Raw genomic sequence first — 21,074 nt, 5'->3', positions numbered from 1 at the left:
GCTCTGATATCTAGCTTACAATAATCTGTGGTCTCAATTAATATCAATTAATAAATATTTTGTACATAGGATTGTTTGTTTGTTCAATAACTATGGACTTATCATTTAAAAAGTAGCTTGTTGCACCAAGCATCTGGAAATCTGTGTCTAATAAGAGGGAAAGCTGGAAATCTGGAACAAATGAGAGTGTGCTTTCTTCAGAAAAGAATGGGAAAAATAGTGGTCTGGGAAAAGGAAAATTAAAAAAAAAAAAATCCGTGTAAGATGTAAAATAAAATTGTGCCCCACCAAATACTTAGCATTTCTTTCAATTGCTCACACAACAGTTTTCTCTGTAAAGTACAGTACTTTAGTTAATTGTAGATAACACTACTGGTTATCAACTTGGCTTTTGTATTTCATGTATTAATTTGTTTCCACATATTTGCTAGTAAAGGAATACTTTATCTCCTTGTTGCAATGTAACTTCGTATAAGTAGAAATCCTCACTGATTTACCATCCTGTTTGTTTTTCCAGTTTTCAACATGAATATCCACTGGTTCATGTCATGAATTTCAAGTCTTTCCAGTTCATCCATCCATCTGCTTCATATCCATTTACACGGGCAACTTCCTCAGAGACCTGTAAAAATTACTGACCCTTGTATTCCAACCATGGATTCTCACACGCACAAATAGTAGAGACAGCAGGTTTCATTAGGCAGGAGACCTATGAAGTCTCCTCCCATCACATATCAGATATTCATATTTTCTTTTTCACTTTCTTATGTGCTTTCTACCCAGCCATTAATTAGATTCATAATTTTCTTTGCAAAGCCTCAGTTACTCTAGTGAGACCAGGTCAACACCTGGGGGTGGATCCTGAACCATCTAGGTCAAACAGAAGTTATCAGGCTACCACTGCTGCTATTACAACCTGGCAGCTTTTCCCCATGACTTGAAAGCAATGAGGAATCTTCAGCACTTTTCTTTGATTTCACTAGAGCTAGTGCCAGTTTTATCAGATAAAAATTGAGCCCATATATTTAAAGTTCCAACAATCTTAGATAAATCAAGGACAGTATGAAATTTTAACCATATCCTTTGTTGAGTGATGGAAAAGACTACTGCAAGGTTTTTCTTTGATTCAGAAATACAGAATGACTACAGCAGGAATAAAGTTATATCTAAGCTAGTTTGCTACTTAGCACTTTGTACATAAACAAACCTGCTGATTAATACATTTTCTTTAAAGAAAAAATGCTTAGTATTTCCTAAAACTTTTATTTTGTTATGTATTATATTAGTCTTACAGACTCATCAAAAATAGTAGTAACTTTTTGAAACTTCATATCAAAATCCGGTGTGTCTAACAACAACCATGCAAGAACTGTATAGAATTGAAGTAGGCATAAGGGCTAAGTAATAAAAAATGAGAGACCTGATTTCCTGTTGGACACTGTTGGAAGTAAGAGACCATAGATCCGATTACAATGAAAAAAAAAATACGGATAGAATTACCTCTAAAATCAGCACGTGTTAGGAAATCTATGTAAATACCTGATAAATATCATTTTATCTATTATGCCTTTTTCTATACAGTCAAAATTGTTTATAATATCAGGTACATTATTTCAACTGTTTCCCTGTGTGATGTCGGTGGTAAAGAAACACAACCTTTCAAAATATATCTATAATTTTTTGCACTTGAGGGATTGGCATCTAACTTAAGTATGATGCCAACTTAACTTAAGTAACTTAAGTAACGCATTTTACTCCTTTTTCTGCTTACAGCCTACCCATGAACATATCAGAGTTCTGCAGTTTCTTCCCAATAAGTGTTCGGTTCAGTACAGCTAGACTTCCTCCACACTGAAAAAACAGAAAGTCACCTAGAGCTTGCCAAGAAAGTGTTTTCGGCAGTATTTTGACATTTCCTGTTTGGTCGCAGGTGCTTAGTTCTAACGCATCACACTTTTTCTGACTTTACATTCAGTATCCAGAGTAATCATGTAATCTAGCATTTTCATGCAAGTTTGAAATTGAAGTGTTTTTTTTTCCCCCCAATAATCTTCACAGAGAGCAGTCAATTGAACAAATAAATAACAAACCCAAGGACAGCATAAGCATTATTTATTATAACAATATTTTAGTATTTCAGCATAACTTAGAATGATGCAGTAAAATAAGATAAAGAGATTCAAATTCAATCCAAATCAAAGTACCACAGAAGATAACTGTAACAGACAAATAAATTGAGAGGAACAGAAGCACAAAGTCTACAATGATTGCAAATGACATAAAATGTGTTTATAATCATTGCATAAAATTGTAGAATGATTCCTCGTAACCAGAAAAAATATATTTATCCTATTCATATTCTTGAAAAACAAATGACAACCCTGCTATAGTGTACTAGTAGATTAAAATACTGTCCCTTGACTCATAGCAGATTCTGCTTCAAAAATGGAGTAGAATTAAAAATACCTTCAACCTCTGTTGTCTTGTTCACAGTCAATAGTTTTTAAACTTTCTATTTTCTTCCTCTATGGAAATACTCTGTACCAGAGGAGTTTCTTAGTTTTTTTCCCAATAGCATCAAAGTCTCAGGTGACTTGGCAGGACATTTCCATTTGAATGCAAATATTCTAAGAAACATAGAACAAAATGAACACTTAAAAAAACACGTATTTTTATCATAGCAGTTCACTGAAAGAAGGTAATTCTTAGAATCATGTATGCATATATCCTCACAGAAAGTAGTTCAAATTAGGGAAAGATATGTACAAGTAAGAGCTTCTAGCTATGATGACTTTGGTACAAAATCATGACATGGCCATGCGTGCTTGGTAATACTTACAGAATTTTACTTGTAGAGCTGGAGAAAGCATTTCTCTTTCCACAGGAAATTCTAATTATCCCAAATGTATCTTTTTTTAAAGCAAGCAAATCAGATTATTGAAATATTGCATATGAATTTATCCAAAATATTTGCACATTGCCTAAGTGGAATCTTAATTCCCTAATTGCTTCAACATTCATACATTGATCGTTTCACTGAAATTGATACGTCTTCATATTTCATTTCCCTAAAGAAGTCACATCTTCCGAAAGAAAATGTTGCCTTTTTAAAATAGTTTCTGCAGAACAATACTCTTTTCCAGATTCATTGATCATAGAAATGGGACTCATTTAATTCTGGCTACTTAGACATTATATAGCTCCGTATAGTATCCTTACAGATATGATGAGAAATTTCCTGGTTAATTATCCAATTATCAGAAATCATAGTCTTATGTCAAAAGTTAAAATTTTCCTTACCAATGTATCAGAGATCATAGGTGACCGCAGAGAGGTTTTATCTCCCTGAAACAAACTTCTTGCTTTGAAGTTCGTTATCAGCCCGGGTGAGTGCGGGGTTGCGAGTCAGACGCCTTGTGCCTGTGTTTTCCCTAAAGCGGCGGCTCGGGGCTGAGGGCTCTGCCTCCCCGCTCTGCTCCACTCCCCTGGACACGGGCCGGGGTGTGGGGAGAGCTGGTGGGATCGTGGTGCCAGGAGATACCTGGCCCAGAAGAAACACTACTCAGAGAGGGCAAGGGAGGACTAAACACCGGAGAAACCTGTGGCTATGCAATGTAACAGTCGGCTTGTGTGTAATGAAATGTATTGACATTTCTCAAACAAGTCCTAAGAATATTTGTATTCTGCCAAGATCTTTAATATTTCACCATTTTTCTAAGTTTTATGTGTTTTTGTCTTCTTTGAACATTTTTGTCTAGATCAATATTTTTTTCAGTGTGAAAACATGATAGAAATTCATTATATTATTTTTTCCACAATTCTTTTATAACATATTAACCTAAAGACAGATTGTGTAATTTGCAGTTGCATCGTAAATATACATTACTCACCCATTCATGTTCATTAATAAATTCTACTCCTCCTCATCTCTATTTGCTTGGAGATGGAGACTATTTGAACAGCAAATCACAAGTATTGATTAAGTAGTATAAATATGAGGAAATCATATATTACAAGTTTATCCTTACATAACTGGCATTGAAATGATTTGACTGCAATGTACTTTAGAAGGAAGTTCCCAGTAAGTCCAGCACCAAAGATTCCACATAACCCAGTGGCTTGGAGGAATACTGGTAAATTGGTATATTCAAATGTTAGGATAAACTGCTAACAACTTAAGAAAAGAGGACAAGAGAGAATAGACTGAGATCTTCAAATCAAGAGGGGAAGCAGGGGAGATCCCACTAATATATATGTTCCCAAAGTCTTGAAGAATCTAGTGGGGACATTTTGTAACCGGTGTTCTATAAAAAGCTAGATTTTGAAGCAAATGCATATGATCAGGATCAGTTGTTCTATGAATTCATAAAACACACAGGTTTTTTTATGTTTGGACATATAAATATGTTTTGAGATTGATTTGAGTCTTACATTCCTAGGCAACTATTGAATTCAACATCAGAATATAGCTTTTTAAAAATTTTTTAGTTTAGATTCTGAAACAATTGGTCCAGGATACATTTCCTACAACTGATGAAAAGTGTTCTCCAATGGCTGCATGGAGAAGTTCACGAAAACATGGAGCTGATCCCTGCCTTAACAGGCTTATTTTAAAATTTTCTTAAAATAATTCTTCAAAGATTTCTGTGTGTTAGGATACCGCAGAACACACAAAGTCATTAAATCATTGTCTATCACATGAATTCATTAATTTTCTTCCTTCAGGGATGTAAACATATTAATTTAGGAAAAAGCCCACACCAGGAGATGAACCCCTGATCTATATGCAAGGTTTAATAATCATTGTACCACGGTGATTAGAATGATTATGGGGATACTGTGAAGAATTCATTTGCAGAAACTAAGCCAACAACTTTGCATTTGTTTTGAAAAACAATTATAGAGCTTAATTGGGAGCCGTGTAATGATGACAGCAGTTATTTCAGTGATTGATTCTGGAATTAAAGAGAACTGGCAAACTAAATACAAGAATATCATACATTAGAAAATTGAAAGGTTTCGACGGCATCTACCATATGTAAACCCTGAAATATGGCAAAATCCTGACAGTGATACAGACTAGTGCTTCACAGAAATGGCTCATGGATGGGAACTAGCTAAGATTTTCTTCATCTTGGGGGGGAAAAAAGCTGCCCCCCCCCCCCCCAACTACACCAAAATCCTAGACCAACTAAAGGAAAACATAAGAAAGAAATAGAGCAGAGGTACTGAAGGGTCAAAAATCATCTGCAATTGAATTGGAAGAATTACTGATCACTGTTGCCTCTACATTTCTTAATGTTGATCCGTTCATGAAAGGGGAGGCAGTGATTGGCAGACCCAGATAAATTATTTAATGTTGCTAGAATTTGTTCACAGTATTCAATTGATTTCATATTTTAATCAATCATTACTCATCTTTAAAAACAAGTGCCCACTGAAAAGGTCAGGATCCTCGCTCCCTCTGTGTATATTTGTCAAGATTTCCCTTGGAACACAGAATTGCTTTTCACAGCACAGTTTGAAAATCTTCCTCCAAAAGAACAAGTACCTGTGCAGTCTGACCGCGTAGAGAAGGTCTGTGCATGTTAGGAGTAAAGCATTGGGCTGTATTTCCAGGTCAGATCTTCCAGGAATACAGTTACGGTGCAAGTTTGCTTCAATTTGTTAACTGTGGAAACTCCCGTCACTGTCAGTAAGTTCACCTCTGCAAATAACCGGAGAGAAAATTTTTATGCTGTGATCCTTGAGCTAATTAAGGATGAGACGATTGCCCTTCTTTGAAGGACTGTCATAAAGCCTTTGGCAAACCCCAAGTGAGCCATTAGCACCTCTTGTGTGGTCTTTGCACCCTATGGAGGCGTGGGCATCACGCCCATACAGGCCAGCAGAAATGACACAGGCTAAAGAGGTTGTGGTATAAAATTAGGAGAAGATAATATGTGGTTATGTAGTTTTAGGATCGCTGGCAGCGTGCGTGTGGCATAAACAAGCCCAAAGCTTGCAGACGTCAGTGACTGAGGTCCATTCTTCTCCCTTTGGGCTTCATCTGAACAGTGAAGATTCAACCTTTTTGTGACTGTAAAGCCACAAAATTTCCCTTCTTAAAACAGATAATACATTTATTTTCTTTGAAATATAAATTCTATTTTGATATTTGTAAATAGCTGTGTAATGTTGCAGAGACAATCCATTTTCTACTTAGTGTACGAACAGGGACAAATCATTTTAAAATAGCAGCATTCTCATCATTAAATTATCTTGCTGTATAAAAACTTCTCTCGCTGCTTTCTTCTGTCCTCTGAAGTGTAATCCTTCCTGAACTATATCTCCGAATCATTTTTGTAACCAAATTTATGACATCATTTGCAAATGACCGTAAAGCACATTCTGGTACCATTTACATTATAAAAAATAAGGTAGCTGCAGCCGAGGTGTATACCGTACTCCCAACTGGATGGATAACTTAGTTTGTATGAATAAGTTATAATTACTTTTTGTAGATATTTGGATGAACACTGGTAACTAGCATAAAAGCAGTAAAGATTTTTCGAAGAACAGAATTATTGATATCATTAAGATTGATATAAGAATCAGTCTTGTGTGAAAAATGATATAATTTTGTGATATTTAACTACATTTTTATCATTACAGGTATGCTACAGCACACTATTTAAGATAAATATGAATAGGCTCTGTAAATTATAAGCATAATTTGATTTTTTTCCCCTCAAAGGTGGAAGCAAAATGGCACAGATATTGATCTTACCATGAGTTATCACTACAGGTTGGTTGGAGGCAGCTTGGCAATCAATAACCCACATAAAAAACAGGATATTGGAACATACCAGTGTTTGGCCACAAATTCATTTGGAACAATTCTGAGCAGGAAGGCAAAGCTTCAATTTGCATGTAAGTTGGGAAGATCATATTTATTAGAGCATTATTTTCTGATTAATTCTGCACATGAACTGTAATTTATTGGATAATTAAAGTATCATCAACGATTCTGTTCAAAAGCTTTGGCTTACTTCAGCAGTGCTTATTCTTAAAAAAAATCGTTCCTAGTAAGTATTAATAACAAAACCAGACATCTGATGGCTGCTAGCCCTCAGGAACACGAATAACTTTCAGAAAATTGAAAGGTCAAGGACGATGAGTGCAATTATTTTCATTTAATAAAGGTGTTTTCACTTTTTAAGACAGTGCTTTCTTTGCTATATCGCAGGTAGTTACAATCGAGGGGGGGAACATTGCAAAAAGTTAGGCTTTCTCTTTTCTATAGCGTAGTGAGGTCTAACCGAATCATAAAAACATTGTACCCCTAATTGCCACACGGACATTTTGTTACATTAACAGAGTAAGAAGCGCTTTTTCCTTACACAGCGTGCAAAATGATGAGCAGCGCTCCGAAATGTTTCGTAGTTCTTGCTCGATCGGGTAGATATGCTGCCTTGAGACGATTTAAAATTTATTTTAGGCTTGCTTCCCATTTCGCTTCTTCACAACTTCACAATCTTTTTCACAACGTTTGTATGTGGTGCCTGAGTTCTGTTAATGCCCGAGGTGGGGGGAACACCACCACCACCACCAACCCCAGATATTACCTCCATTCCTTTTTTTCAGCATAAGGGTCTGAGCTGTCTGTTGCTGGGAGAAAGCAATTGTTTTCAAACCTCATTAATAAAACATCTGTCTAAAGCCAACCTTGTGTCGCTATTTCAGACACCAGCAAACGTATTAATTATTAATCTTGTTCCATTTCTCATAGCAAATCTCATGTCGTTGGGGTTATACAAAGGAGACATTAGAGGTCAGGATGGTTCATAGACTCTCTTTTACTAGAGCTGATCAAATGGTGTATCGCTGGTATCTCATTTAATAATGTTTTACCCTGAATTTCTTAAAGAGCTTTTGATTCCCAAGAGCTAGTCAAAGGGAAACAAAAATTTTGATTCATTTTTTTCTCCACTTTTTCTGAAACATCTTTGCAAGCCAGCCTTCTTGTGTGGGAAACTATTTCAAGATCTGGAGATGAAAATTGTTTAGGGACAGAACAAATCCCATTTTAGAAAGAAGCAAGAATAGATGGCCACCTCAAAATTGTCTATGGAACCCGTAGACCCCAAGGAACCAGGATAGGCCAGGAATGGAGCTGGGGAAAGACCTAGAGAAAAGGAATACCATCAAACAAAGGCACAAAAGAGGTATAAAAAAATAAAACCACAGGGTGAGGAGGAAAAACAGGAATATCTGTGAAAGAAAAAAGGCTCTGGTGATTGCTCAGCATATCGTATTACTCAATGATTTAATCTTTTGCTGGAAAATTCTATCCCTGATTCAAATTCCTGGAAGAACTTTGGTTTCCCGTTCACTGCTCTCCGAGCCCACAAAGAATCACACCGGCTTGGTGCAGCAGCTCTTTGGGTATATAAACAGCTTTTCTGCCCTGGGCTCCTTTGCATAATTAATTGCACATCCTTCCTCTGGTTTTTTGTTTACTTTTACCTGTCGCCATTTCATAACCATGTGTAGGACCAAGGTTAGCTCTGGAAAATCGTCTTGCTTTAACTCTTTGCAAGGAGAAGGGTTTGGAGAAAGCTGAAAGATTGAAAGGAGGGAAAGAAATTTTATGGCGAAAGCCTCACTGGTAAGGAAGAAAGAGGAGGAAAGTCCTTTCTCAGGACGCTGGTCCATGTTTGTCCCTGCATTCACAAATGCATCCCTGATAGTCCTCAGGGGAATGAAAGGTGCTGGTTGGCACAGAAGTGTCTCATCGTCAAGCTCTTGTTGGAAATGTGATCCTTTGGAAGTTTTCCTTGGTAGAAAAGAGAAACTGTACACCACAGTGCACAGTTTTCATTATGGGACTGAATTTAGGAAGGCTCTACACACGGGTGTGCATCTTCCCAGGGAGAGCAAGGTGGGTCCGCAGAGCCCTCTTGCAACTCCCCCACTCCCGGAGGGGCTGCGGGGCAGGGCCCTGAGCTCAGCCATGCAAGCCTGAGAGAAATCCTGGGTGACTTCTGGCCTGTCTGAGGCACGGCACGCCTCAGAGCGGTGCAGCTGATGCCACTTAGCAGCTAGAGGACCTGGTGGCCAGAAAATGGACTTTGTCAGTGGCATCAAGGATTTTCAGCTGTTAAACGCCAGTTCTTTAATACTCGGTGCTGGCGAAGCAATGCCTCTGGAGCACTTAACTCACCAATAGCCTGAAGTCTCATGCCAATACACAACGATCAAAATGGGTTAAATATCAAGCAGTTCCTTTACTTAGGATTTATACCCCCAGCAAGGCACTTCCCGAAGTTACTGTGGGGAGCAGGTTGCAACAAAAGTTGGGTCTCGTCTGCCCACAGCAACAGACAAACCCACCGCTACCGTCCTGCTTTAGTCCTCCAGTTCTCACCAGCAGCCACATAATGGTAAATATATCCCGTATTCAAGAAGCGCACCACTTTGTCATTAGTGGTGACATTTACATCCTTCTCCATAGAAAAGAGAGAGGACAGACAAATTGAAGGTTGTCATTTACATTGGCAAACACAAACATACAGGAAAATGCTCCAATTTAGCGGCATCACTGTGAAACTGTGAGTTTTAACTTGTCTTACGATAGAAAAAACCACAGTACATGGAAAATGTTATAATGACCTGATGAGAACAGTGGAACAAATTACCTTGAAACAGTTATTCTACAGTTAACATTCTGTTATTTCTTATTTTCATGTTGCCATCCAATTTACTTTTTTGTTTCAAACAATACTTCAGGCTATATCTTAAAATCCAGGCAGGCAGGCAGGCATGTTGATATTATGACACTTTCATTCAATACTTAACAAAATGGGACTCTTCCCTGAATCGGGCTGCCCGGCAGATTACTGCAATCACCATGATAAATAATTGAATCAAGCCTATTATCCAAGTAGCAGAGTTTACACGTATTTTTCTTTTTACTGCAAGGTAACTAACTCCAAGTTTGAGTTTGAATTAACGATACCTCTGGAAACCTATTGTACATCTCAACTTAATATGTGAAAAATACTTTTTCCTCTGGTCGAGATAGTGAGCTCTCCAAGCAGCAAAATAAATGTGGTATGAGATTAGAAATATGTCTTCAGATTCAGCTGGAGTTTCATGCTTATCCTCCATTAAAAACAGAGTTGTCAAATGAAAGCTGCGGGAGGAATATTGTACAGAAGGAAGTGGCATAGATTATTAAAGCTGCGAGCTGAAAATGATAGACATCATCAGTGGGAGAGAGCAGGGCAAGAGCACAGAAGTGCATTAGTGGGATGCATAGGATGGCAGCCCGATGTTATTCGTACTTCCTGGCGAAGGTTTCTTTTGTCATAAATAAAGTTGAAAGCTCCCTATACATCCTGCGTGTCTCTCACTGCCCAGCAAGCAGTACATTTTTAAAAGCTAATGGTTTTTACAAGAGCTGGAGCTGTGGATCTGGATCTGCAGTCTGGTTAAAAAGCCTTGGGGTCAGGTCCCAGCTCGTGTAGCCAGGGCCTGTCACAGGCTCGGGGGTCCTCAGGCAGACTTGAGCTTTGAGCTTTGCCTCCGAGTCACAAACTGCCGCCCACGTGGTACTTTCCCCCCTCCAAGTTCAGTATGGACATCCAACACAAGGTCACCAGTACCGCTTCAGCTCTACACAAAGGGGAGTCAAAGACCGGTCCATGGGGACTTCACCTTCATGAACTATGCAAGAGAGTCAGCTTCAAGCAAGAGATGGTTGAAGTTTTCCTTCAGGTTTTACACGACCTAGTGTCCAAACCGAAATGAAGGTGCTCGTGCACAAGCTCCCCAGATGCCACAAGCTTTGCTTCTCCTGCACGCACGCCGGGGTGGGTGTCCCTGGTGGAGCAGCTGCCCTGAGCCCTGCCACCAGCAGAGCCACCTCCCGAAGCCACCGCAGAGCCTGGCCAGGCATCAACACAGCACCCATCGCTTCCGAGCCAGAGCCAGGCATAGCGGGATCACAGCTGCGCTCCGAACACGCTAAAGAAGAAAGCACCCAGAGTTAAAGAAGTATTTCGATCAGTAAAACTGGAGTTTCTCCTATTCTGTGGTGCCAAGATGCATTTATATGCATATTGATGATCTATTTTGCAAAAATCTGTTTTTCTTAATGAAGAGCATCTAAATTGTGTTTCATGCCTTAAAGAAGACGAACAAAAAACCTGTTACAGAGAACTGCTTAAACATGGCTTCACCCAGAACTCTATCCTAAGGCACACAGGAGATTTGTTTTAATTATTTCATCAGTTTTAAGTAAAAGTAACTGTGTGCAAACAACTGGTCTGGAGGGAAATCCCCATAACCAGCTGCAGTAAAACAGTCTGTCCAAGCCTGTTACTAATCCTTTTAGTTCTCATACGTGTCTGGAACAGAGACATTGACAGGTATGTAGGAGAAACAAGAAGTGCAATTAAACAAACTAGAAAAAAAAGTACTCCACCATGAAAAAGCATCAGGCATGAACCTAATGCATAACTATTCAGGGCATAAACCCATAAAATTCAGTATTAATTGAAAACATCTAGTTGCCCAGGGATCTTAAATTAGATTCTCAGTCAAATTGTTCTACCATCGCTGATAGACGGTCGTGATGATTGCGGCTTTCTCAGACCTCAAGCCCCCATCATTAATCATGAATTCTGAGAAACAATGACAACAACTTAAATGCATGAATACGATTAATGATTTTGTCCTGAACCACACAGGGGGGCACACAGTGGAGACGTTAGACCGTGTATTCAACAGTTTCCCTCAGTGCTACAGACCAAGGAAGGATTTTTCCTCGGCGTTTCTGGGCTGCAACCACATTCTCATGTTTTTCAAAGGGGTGCTCAGGGGTTTTGCTTGGTGCTTGTTCTCAATAGCATTTTTCTAAATACACACTTCCTCCCTCCTCTTGGTGAAGTGGCGTAGTGCTCATAGCAGTGTGGATGAGAGCAATAGTGCTGGAGCACCCGGAATAAAATCTGCAGCTCCCAAGTGCTCTCACGTGCTTTTTGCCAGATAGAGAGAAGATGACACAGTTTTGCTGAAATAACAAATTAAAGAGGCAATAATTCCTCCTGGGCAGACTTTTTCCATTCTGAAACATAAAATAATAGTCCATCATTAGTATTTAACTGTTTCAGGGGAAATGTATTAAAAGCAATCGAGTCCATTTGGTCTTTGCTGGATGATGACAGCCTGAGCATTAGCAAAGCCCTGTTAGAGTGACTGTCTGTGAGATGCTCAGCTAGCATGAAAGCCCACTTTTCATCTGATTACTTCATCATGTTATTTACCTTTGACTGCACACAAATTACAGAAACATCACAAAGCAATACAGCATGCCTCAAAATGTCATAACCCTTTTTACTTGTAGTATATGCTTTGAAACAGAAAATGGAAAAATCAATACACTTAGATCAGATAGTCTGAATTTGCAAAGTCTGGACGTGCATGAATTTTAGTCTAAGCGGCACATACACTTCTGGATTGGTTGGTTGTGGTACTGTGTGTGTCCAGAAATCCCTCTGTAACAATTGTATTTGATTAAAAGGTGTGCTGGATGTTGTAACTACCACCTTGAGTAAAGCTCTCTGGGTCTTTAAACTGATTGTTAATTCATCACCGCCTGCGAGGGCTGGCATGCTGATCAGGCTGTCTAGTAGTTTATATTGAAAGAATGATGACTGCAACTTCTTTCTTTTGCAAAAGGAGGTATATTCTTCAAAATTTAGCATTCAGGAGGCACGCAGGGGTGGCCAACTAATAACTCAATAGCAAACAGGAGGAAGAGCTCAACTTTCCAGTGGCAGAAGCAGGTCACCATCAAAAACACATCCTCCAAAGTTTGACTTTATTTTCTGTATTCCCTTACCCTCTACAGGGACACTTCAGGTGAAGTCGTAGACTTGCTTCTATTCACATCATTTTAAACGTTACAAATGTAAAGTAATGCATTCAGCCCTACCCCTCTGTTTTGAAAGGGCTTCCTTACGTGTAACAGAAACGTACGCAGAAACCTATCTCAGCTTGCAGATGTGTGCAGAATCAGATCTAAACCAGTGTCCTTTCCAGGCCCTGCGCGGCCCTCCCGATGATCCTGGCAAGAGCTCACAACCTGCATCTTCCTGTGAGCAGGCGAGGGAAAAACGCGACCTGCAGCAGCCACGCACCTGCAGACCGATCCCGTCTGGAGACGGGAAATACTGCTGTCACCCCTCCTTGTGTCACTAAATAGGCTTGCAGCTCGGCATTGCCTTTTGGACTCTCAACCACAGTTAAGGCAATATAACTATGGCAGCGGTGCCTTCCTCTCCCTGGGTATGGGTAGGCGGAGTGCGAGCTTCTGAATAGAATGAGTTACAGTAAACGTACCAAGAATTCACTTTATTAGTTGGAACTGAAGCCCATATTTTGTCAAAACTCTGCCTAGAGTAAAAAGAAACTGAACTTTCATTTATCAAGTCTGATTGCTATGGACACTTTGTGCCAATGCTCCAACACTCTCTTGCAGCAGTTCCCCAGGGTGGGAGTCTACTTCAAGGTCTTTGCTTAGTGGATGCTTTGCGTGGAGCAGGCGCAGCAGCCTCAGGCACACTTTCTTTTTTTACATTTCTTCACAATGCTTCCACAGAAAATTAGGAAAAACGTGGTGAGAACCTGATACGCATTGCTGTAAGGGGTCTGTACACTGCTCCAGCCACTTTGAAGTGGGCACTGTTTCCTTAAAGGTTGCTTTGAGCTGAGTGTTTGCTACTTTGAGTATTAGCGATCCAGCTTATTCATTAAAAGACCAAAAATTCTGCAAGACCTCACCATATTCAGCTCATCTTCCTGTATCTCTGTTGAGCTTTCCAGTATTTATTTCTTTGCAGGAGTCTGTGCACACACAGGCTTTCACAGGCTTAAGGAAAAGCAGGAGCCATCAACCACCATCCAAGAGCAATGAAGCAGGAAGCCTGGAAGGGCTTCACCTGCTTGCGGACAGGACGAGGCAGGGTGATAATGGCAGTTCTATTTCAAATACTGCAAGAATAAATTACGGAAATATCCAGACAGTCCCAAAGATGGAAAGAACAGCTTGAAATCTTAAAACCAGAAGATATGGGTATGTCTATGTAATAAAGAGGTTTTGCTTTCTCCATCATTTCCTAAAGGTTTGAGTCCACTGGTTCTCTGACGTTAGCCCATCTAACGTCCATCACACCAAATACAGTCATGACCTCGTCTCTCTTGTTAAACACACGAACTGGAGCTGACGGTAGCAACATTCCGCTTTTATTTAATGTTGTAGCAGAACAAGCAGCAGCAGCAGAAACCAAAGCTGCATTTTTTTTTTTTCCTCTCTCAAATAGTTTTAAACATCTCTCAGTGTATCTAACCACCATCTTCAAGGCTATGCTGTATCAGCACACTTTGTTAAAGCTGTTTCATTCCATTAGGTTAGTTGCTTAAACTTGTATTATAAAAGGAAGCTTTCGCTCCTCTTGTACAGGAATTCTTTATCTATGAAACGGAGACATACATTACAGAGTTGTAAGGAGCATTATAGGCAGGGAGCTAGTCAGATAAAGTAGTAATAGGCACTGTGTAAGTATTTGAAGATTATCTTTTAGTTATGTATTACTTACTATTCTGTAGTTCCTGTGAAAGTGTTTATCCTAAATCAGCCCATTGCAAGTTGTATTGGAAAAGCAATATATGTGATTGAGATATGATAGGTAACAAAACATCTATAGGTCCCAGAGCTGCTAGATTCTGATTGATAAAATTTAATATTTTTGAAGGATAAAACCAGTCTGTATTTGCAGTCTGGGTGATTTTCTTTTTATCTGCTCTACTTTCATTGCAGACAATATGACCTAAATTCCAATAAATTATTGAATGAAATATCCATAGTGTCCACATGAGCTTCCTCATTCTTTGGTATGACAAAAAAAAAAAGTTACAGGTGGAGGCTTGCAAGGAGAAAAAAACCCTGAAATAAATTCTTTGGAATAAATGACTGGCTTTTTTGAATAAAAATAATTAAATTAATTGATCAGTTATTTTGCAGTGAAGGTTGATTCTGTCTAATACAAAGCTTTTAAGGTACAAGACAAAATTCTCTATTCTGTAGCTTATGTTCAAGAAGGAGGAGCAGTCTGCGTCATTGGTACTTTCCATGGTGCGAAGGAATAAGGCCACAGGAATAGCTTTTCTCAGTAGGCAAACCACATCTGGTACAGCGAATGCATCGAGCTCTAAATCTTCATTTCTAAATGCTCCTGAAAGAACAACAAATAACATATACCACAGCTGAAGTTCCACTTAGAAGATTCACATTCAAAACTCCTTTATGTCAGTCACTCAGGTAAATCTTGAAATTCCCTTTTGGAAGGAATTCTTTGATGGCTTTGCAGCTGGATGAGCAAGACAAAGCAGTGGTGTCTGGGGATAACCCAAAGTAATTCTGTGAGAAGTAATTCTGTGCTGGATCGAGGTCTCTGAAGGGTTGGGCAGGAATTTGAGAAGGGCTGAAATGCCCATGGACATGCTTGTTACACCCTTTCAGCAGTGCCTGAGGCCCTCTCTTCCTGCAATTTTTTAATTGTATGTATTATGAGCATGGGCTATCTTGTTCATAGAGGAATCATGAAAAGAAATGAATAGCCTGAAGTGGGCCTGTGGGGTGTTTAACAGGAGGTACCCGGCAGGACTCTGGACACGGAGGTAACTGGGGCTCTCTGCAGGACATGGGGTACGCCGGCTCACTGCCGACAAGAAGATCAAGTCCAAGAGAAGGGGCGAGTTCACGAGCCATCTCCACGCACCCTGGGAAACCAGGTCTCTGTGGGAGCATGGGCAAATACAACTGAAAGAAGCCAGTTTTGAGTAAGAGTTAACGCCCCTGCCAAGAGGTAGTTTGACACAGGAGGCCAGGCCATCTCCAGTGTAAGAGTCAAGCTGGCACAGTTCTAGCAGGGATAAATCTGGCCAGTGAGATTTAGACTGGGGAGAGAAATCTGCTTTTAAGAGCACTCCAATCTGGAGAAAACTCATGCAGACGGCGAAATGACTCTATGATGACAAGTGACAAATGAACTCTGCGGTGACAAGTGAGAAAACTGTTCAGGAATATAAAATATTAGAAATATATTCCTTACGTCCCCCTCCCTTTGAGAGGGTCAGATCTTTGGGTGTGCCTCTGGCCTGCAGATGGGGTTTAGAGCAAGAACCCCAAGGCTGCATCAACATTTACTGCTTGGCGCAAGTCCTGTGTTCGTTTCAGAAGAGAGCTTTAATATTTTATGCTGTTAACTCTGTAGAGGGGGAAAAAAATAACAAAAAACAGATGTAGAGCAGCGCTACAGCTTCATGGCATATGTTTCTTTGCAGTGGGTTTCTTGGTGCATGAACAAGTAAAAATAATCAAGTCAGCTAAGGATCCCCACCCCCTGTCACTTTCCCTGTTTAATTTAATTGTGACCTTCCGTTTTTTCCTCTAGAGGATCTTGATATTACTTTGTAAAGGGCATTTTCACTCTTTAATTGAAAAAGACAATCAGGTTGTGGCAGAAATTATTGTTCTCCACCTTGAAAATTAGTGCCTGCATTGGCTATTCATACCACTTAAGCTGAATTGAAGACCTGGGTCCTGTGTGCACCCTAATGCGTAAATTACAGTTCCTCTCCCCTTAGAAGTTCCAAAGCAATTTGACTACATAAAGGAGCACTGATGAAGGTCCTCGGTTGTCTATGCAGCTTTGGAGAAGGGCAAGAGTGTGATTTTCCCCCTTGGTTTGGCAGGCTGCTCTGGTGGGGCAGAGAGGAGCAGGGCGTTGGGGCGAGCGCGACAGCGGGACTCTCCCAGTGGCCTTCTTTGTGGGGGGGGAAGGAGAGCTCAGCCTCCTCTTTCAACCAGGGTGGGATGCAGTGTTCACCTCGGGTGGAAAACTAGAAGAAAGGTGAGAATTACAGTTGATTTTTAACTTGTCCTGGTGAAAGGGGACAGTTGGGTGCTGCCCAGGCTTGTCCCAGGCTGAAGCAGCTCCAAGTCCTGTGATGCTACAACACTGACAAAGTGTTGGCTCACATGTACTTCAAACAGGGAAGGAGCAGACTCGGTAGGTGGAAAATGCAAGTATTTAAATATCAGGAAATGGAAAATGCTAAGCAGCTTTCAGACACCTTAATTAGAGATAACACTGCTCTTAATCTCAGAATTGAATTCATAGAAAATCAATTAGAACATTTTAAAAAATTGCGATTAGATGGCAAAGCGAAAAGATTAATGTATTGACACTATTATCAAGACAAAGGAACTGTCAGAGGGTTGGTTTAGCAAGTTTACTACAGTTCTGAAAGCTGAAAAAAGAGTTTACTTTCCAGTAAAAGTTGTAGGAAACAAGATTAGCCATTCCTTTGGGAGATATTTGGAGAACGAAAGGTATTTCCGTAACACGCCCTATGGGTAACCAAGCTGCAGGAGGCGGGTACTAGTCTCCTACAAGGCGATTCAGTACAACAATACCGAGGAGAAGGAAGACACATGGCCAGATGTGCAGGAAGCCTTCTGGTGTTGGCTGAACAGCTGGTCACAACCGTTTGGCAACAGGCACAGTCTGTATCTAAGCGTTCTACCCCAACAAAATTTTGGGACTTTCTGTATGTGAAAGAATAAAAAAACAAACCCAAAATCTGGCCAGTTGTGGGACCTCCCAGAGTCTGAGATAATTTAAAAGATTTAATGAGTTCCAGCTTTTCTCTTTGCAGCTTTAACTGACCTGATTCCTCTGAATCAGGCATTGAATTCACAGAATCACTAAGGTTGGAAAGGACCTTCAAGGTCATCAAGTCCAACCATCAACCCAATGCCACCATGTCCCCTAAACCATGTCCTGAAGTGCCACATCCACATGTTTTTTGAACACTTCCTGAGATGGCGACTCCACCACCTCCCTGGGCAGCCTGTTCCAATGCCTGACCACCCTCTCGGTGAAGAAATTTTTCCTAATATCCAGCCTAAACCTCCCCTCGTGCAACTGGAGGCCATTTCCTCTTGTCCTATCACTAGTTAGTTGGGAGAAGAGACCACACTTGCCAGTGGGTCTCCTAATTTGTTAGTCACAGGCAAGCGAAGGTAACTAATTGTCAGCTTGTAACACAGGTGTTAGAAATGCTTATAGCAAATCATAACCATGAGTTGCTTTTAAAAACTGCTGAGGTTGTAATTTTTATCCCATTTCCCTGCAAGAGAATTTCTATTGTGATACATCACATCCAGTAACACTGATCATATTGCAATATATCATAGCCAGTAGGAGAAACAGAAGAAACTGGAACAGATGTGATATATCACAATTTGACACAGCCACATAGAAATGTGAAAAATTTTATTGATTTGTCCTCAGGAGCACAGCTAATTTGTAAAGTGCTCTTACTACTAATGCCTTAGCATTCGTTACACATTTCAATAACAATTGCAGCTATAATATTTGGGATTATGTAATGACAAAACATTTATGAAAAAAATCAAAAGTTCAAGAAAGCATGAAATCACATTAATTCAGATGAACTGTTAGTAATTATGCAAGGTGATAAATTGGACTTTCTCTAATCGTCTGTAACAATTTCATATATTAAAATGCCCCAATTTTCTTGTTTGCTATTTGGTAATGCAGAGATGGCCTATGTTTGTTCTTAAAATGGACTGGTTTGGAAATGCTACCCCTATCCCTGAGCAGTTTAAGAAATTTCAAACACATAATTGGGAGGTTGAAATGAATGAGTTGCTACTTGCAATTAGGCTTTTGTTCCTAGCAGGCATATTTAAATAGTTCCCTAACCCCAGGAAAACTGACCATGTCTTCACACATTCTGTTGTGCAAGTTAAACCTACCATTCTAACACTTTTAAGGCAGTTTCCTATTAAAAAAAAAAAAAAAAGAACACAATGAAACACCAAAAACAGATGTGTGGGTAACAGTGGTGGGGAAATTAGAATATATATATTCATGATACCATCAGCAATTATGCCAGTGCTGAGCTTTAAAACACTGAAGAAAAAGGAGTGTGGCTGAACCTATTAATTAGCCTATTAATTAACACAAGTACTTAAGCGGGAAGTATTTGTGCACACCAGTTATATTGGTTACTATCTCCACAGATCATCACTTCGAGTAATGTCTCGCCCGCTGCTGTGGGTTCGCTCGCCTTCTCTCAGCGGCTGCTCTGTGCTCAATTCCCTGCGCCGGTGGCCATCCTCATCCCAAACCGATATTCCGCCCACTTTTTCTTTTTATTGTCGTTGAATAATTACACTGAAGGCTTGAGGCCATATCCTTTTCTGCCGTAAATCAGCATCCTTTCCTTGACGCCAGTGGGGTACTATTGACTGAATAAAAAAGCTCTGACCCATTCCTTCTCCCCATTCCTGGTACGGAGCTGGAAGCCTCCTTCACCTCACGTATTCCCACTTACGTCAGAGAAAGCCCTGCCATTCTCTAATTCAGTTTTCACAAAATGCCATATGTTTTGTTTGTTCTGAGCACATTCTTGCTTAGGTCTGCAAATGTTCCCAGCCGAGGATGATGACTTCTCGCCGCACGCAGCTGAGTCCATATATTTCCACTCTTCACTGTGAAGAATCACTTGTTCACCTGAACATTTTGCTTAGCCTACATGACCTCATTATCACATCCAACTGATTAATTGTGCTATACCAATAGCAATCTGCCAACATGCACAGTGCTGGTAAAAAGCCCTTTTTTGTTAAAACTCACAGCTGAGAGAGCAATGCAGCATGAGGGAACTCGTTGTTCATAAAGTGAGATAAATACAGACAAAGGATGGAAGGAATTATGTAGGAACTAGGTGGTAATTTATTTATAGATCTCTGCAGAAACACTGAAGTTAGCAAATATACCATCTGCTAAATAGTTGTACTATTCCTAAGCGCATGTTAGCAATCTAAATGTGAGCCAAACACCTGATCTCAGCGATCTTATTTGGTACTTTTTCTGACAAGCAACATTATGCTTTATTAGATTATGTCATATTATGTGATAAAGCTATGCTAGGTAACAGTAACTGGGTGAATGCAGTGATTGTGCTCTGCTGGTGTAAACGCCTGCTCGGGGCAAAGAGAAGTGGTTTTGAGAAGCTGCCAGATTTTCAGAATAACAAAAGCAAAGTAGAATATCTGCATTTATACTCAACTTCGGGGTTTTTTTCAATATATATATATATTTAACACAGTTTAGATTACAATTAATCATTGAAAATACACACAACCCCACAGGGGGAAATATGGATGCAAAAAACTTTTGGGCAAAAAGACTGCTTCCAGCAAAAAGAAACATTCTTTCTGATGGTCCACCTCATTCCTCTGTTTATCACCCCGGGCTACATAACAAAGATAGACAATTTTATAACACGTTATTGAATCCCATCTGAATGAGGTGTCATAATATTTCATAGGAGATGCTGCCTGCCTGGAGAAAGGGTCCAATAAAGATGACGACAGAAGTAAGACTGACTCCCTAATGAGTTACTTTTACTCATTTTGCTTCGTTTTGCTTTTTCGGAGATTTTTTTAAATATCCAATGATTCTTTATTACCGAGAGAGACACTGAATACATTTATTTTGTACAATTATCTATCAAAATCAACTTCAGATAGAGAAGAAAATTTCATTGCTGTTTAGGACTACTAAATTTTGGGATGTGGGGGTTTCAGAAAGATGCAGTCTGATGACCTCTGATTCAAACACTGGAATGGATTGTCTAAAGAAAACGTCTGTCCCTAGAGTCTCTAAAAATGGGTTAAATAAACATCTATTAAGAAAGAGATAGCATACTTGTACCTGTCATGGGCCAGAGGAATACATTAAATGACCATTTATGTGCCTCCATATATATATTTTTTTATCCCTACGATTCACTAGTAAGCTTAATGGGATGAAAATCTTCTCTCCAGCACTAGGAAAAACTGAGCTGCTTTGTATAACTGTAACCCTGCTATGAAAGAGCTGGGACTCTTGCATACAGATTTTGATACTCAATTTAAGGTTGAAAAA

General features: G+C 39.7%; 1 protein-coding gene across 3 annotated transcripts in view; it reads left to right on the top strand.

Moving 5' to 3' along the window:
- Nucleotides 1-6,755: 6,755 nt before the first annotated feature.
- The window catches only part of LOC309408800 (contactin-6-like), a gene marked incomplete at its 3' end in the record, with an annotated part of 84,475 nt that continues 70,156 nt past the window's right edge, over nucleotides 6,756-21,074 (top strand). For all 3 annotated transcript variants that reach the window (XM_082004750.1, XM_082004751.1, XM_082004752.1), the window contains exon 1: nucleotides 6,756-6,912. In XM_082004750.1, coding sequence (XP_081860876.1) covers nucleotides 6,771-6,912 — 142 coding nt within the window. In that variant the 5' untranslated portion in view covers nucleotides 6,756-6,770. The remainder of the gene's footprint in view (nucleotides 6,913-21,074) is intronic.

This window comes from Phaethon aethereus (assembly GCF_964289735.1).
Source record: "Phaethon aethereus genome assembly, chromosome: 11".
Lineage (NCBI taxonomy): Eukaryota > Metazoa > Chordata > Aves > Phaethontiformes > Phaethontidae > Phaethon > Phaethon aethereus.
This window is presented reverse-complemented; position numbering and strand designations above follow the sequence as displayed.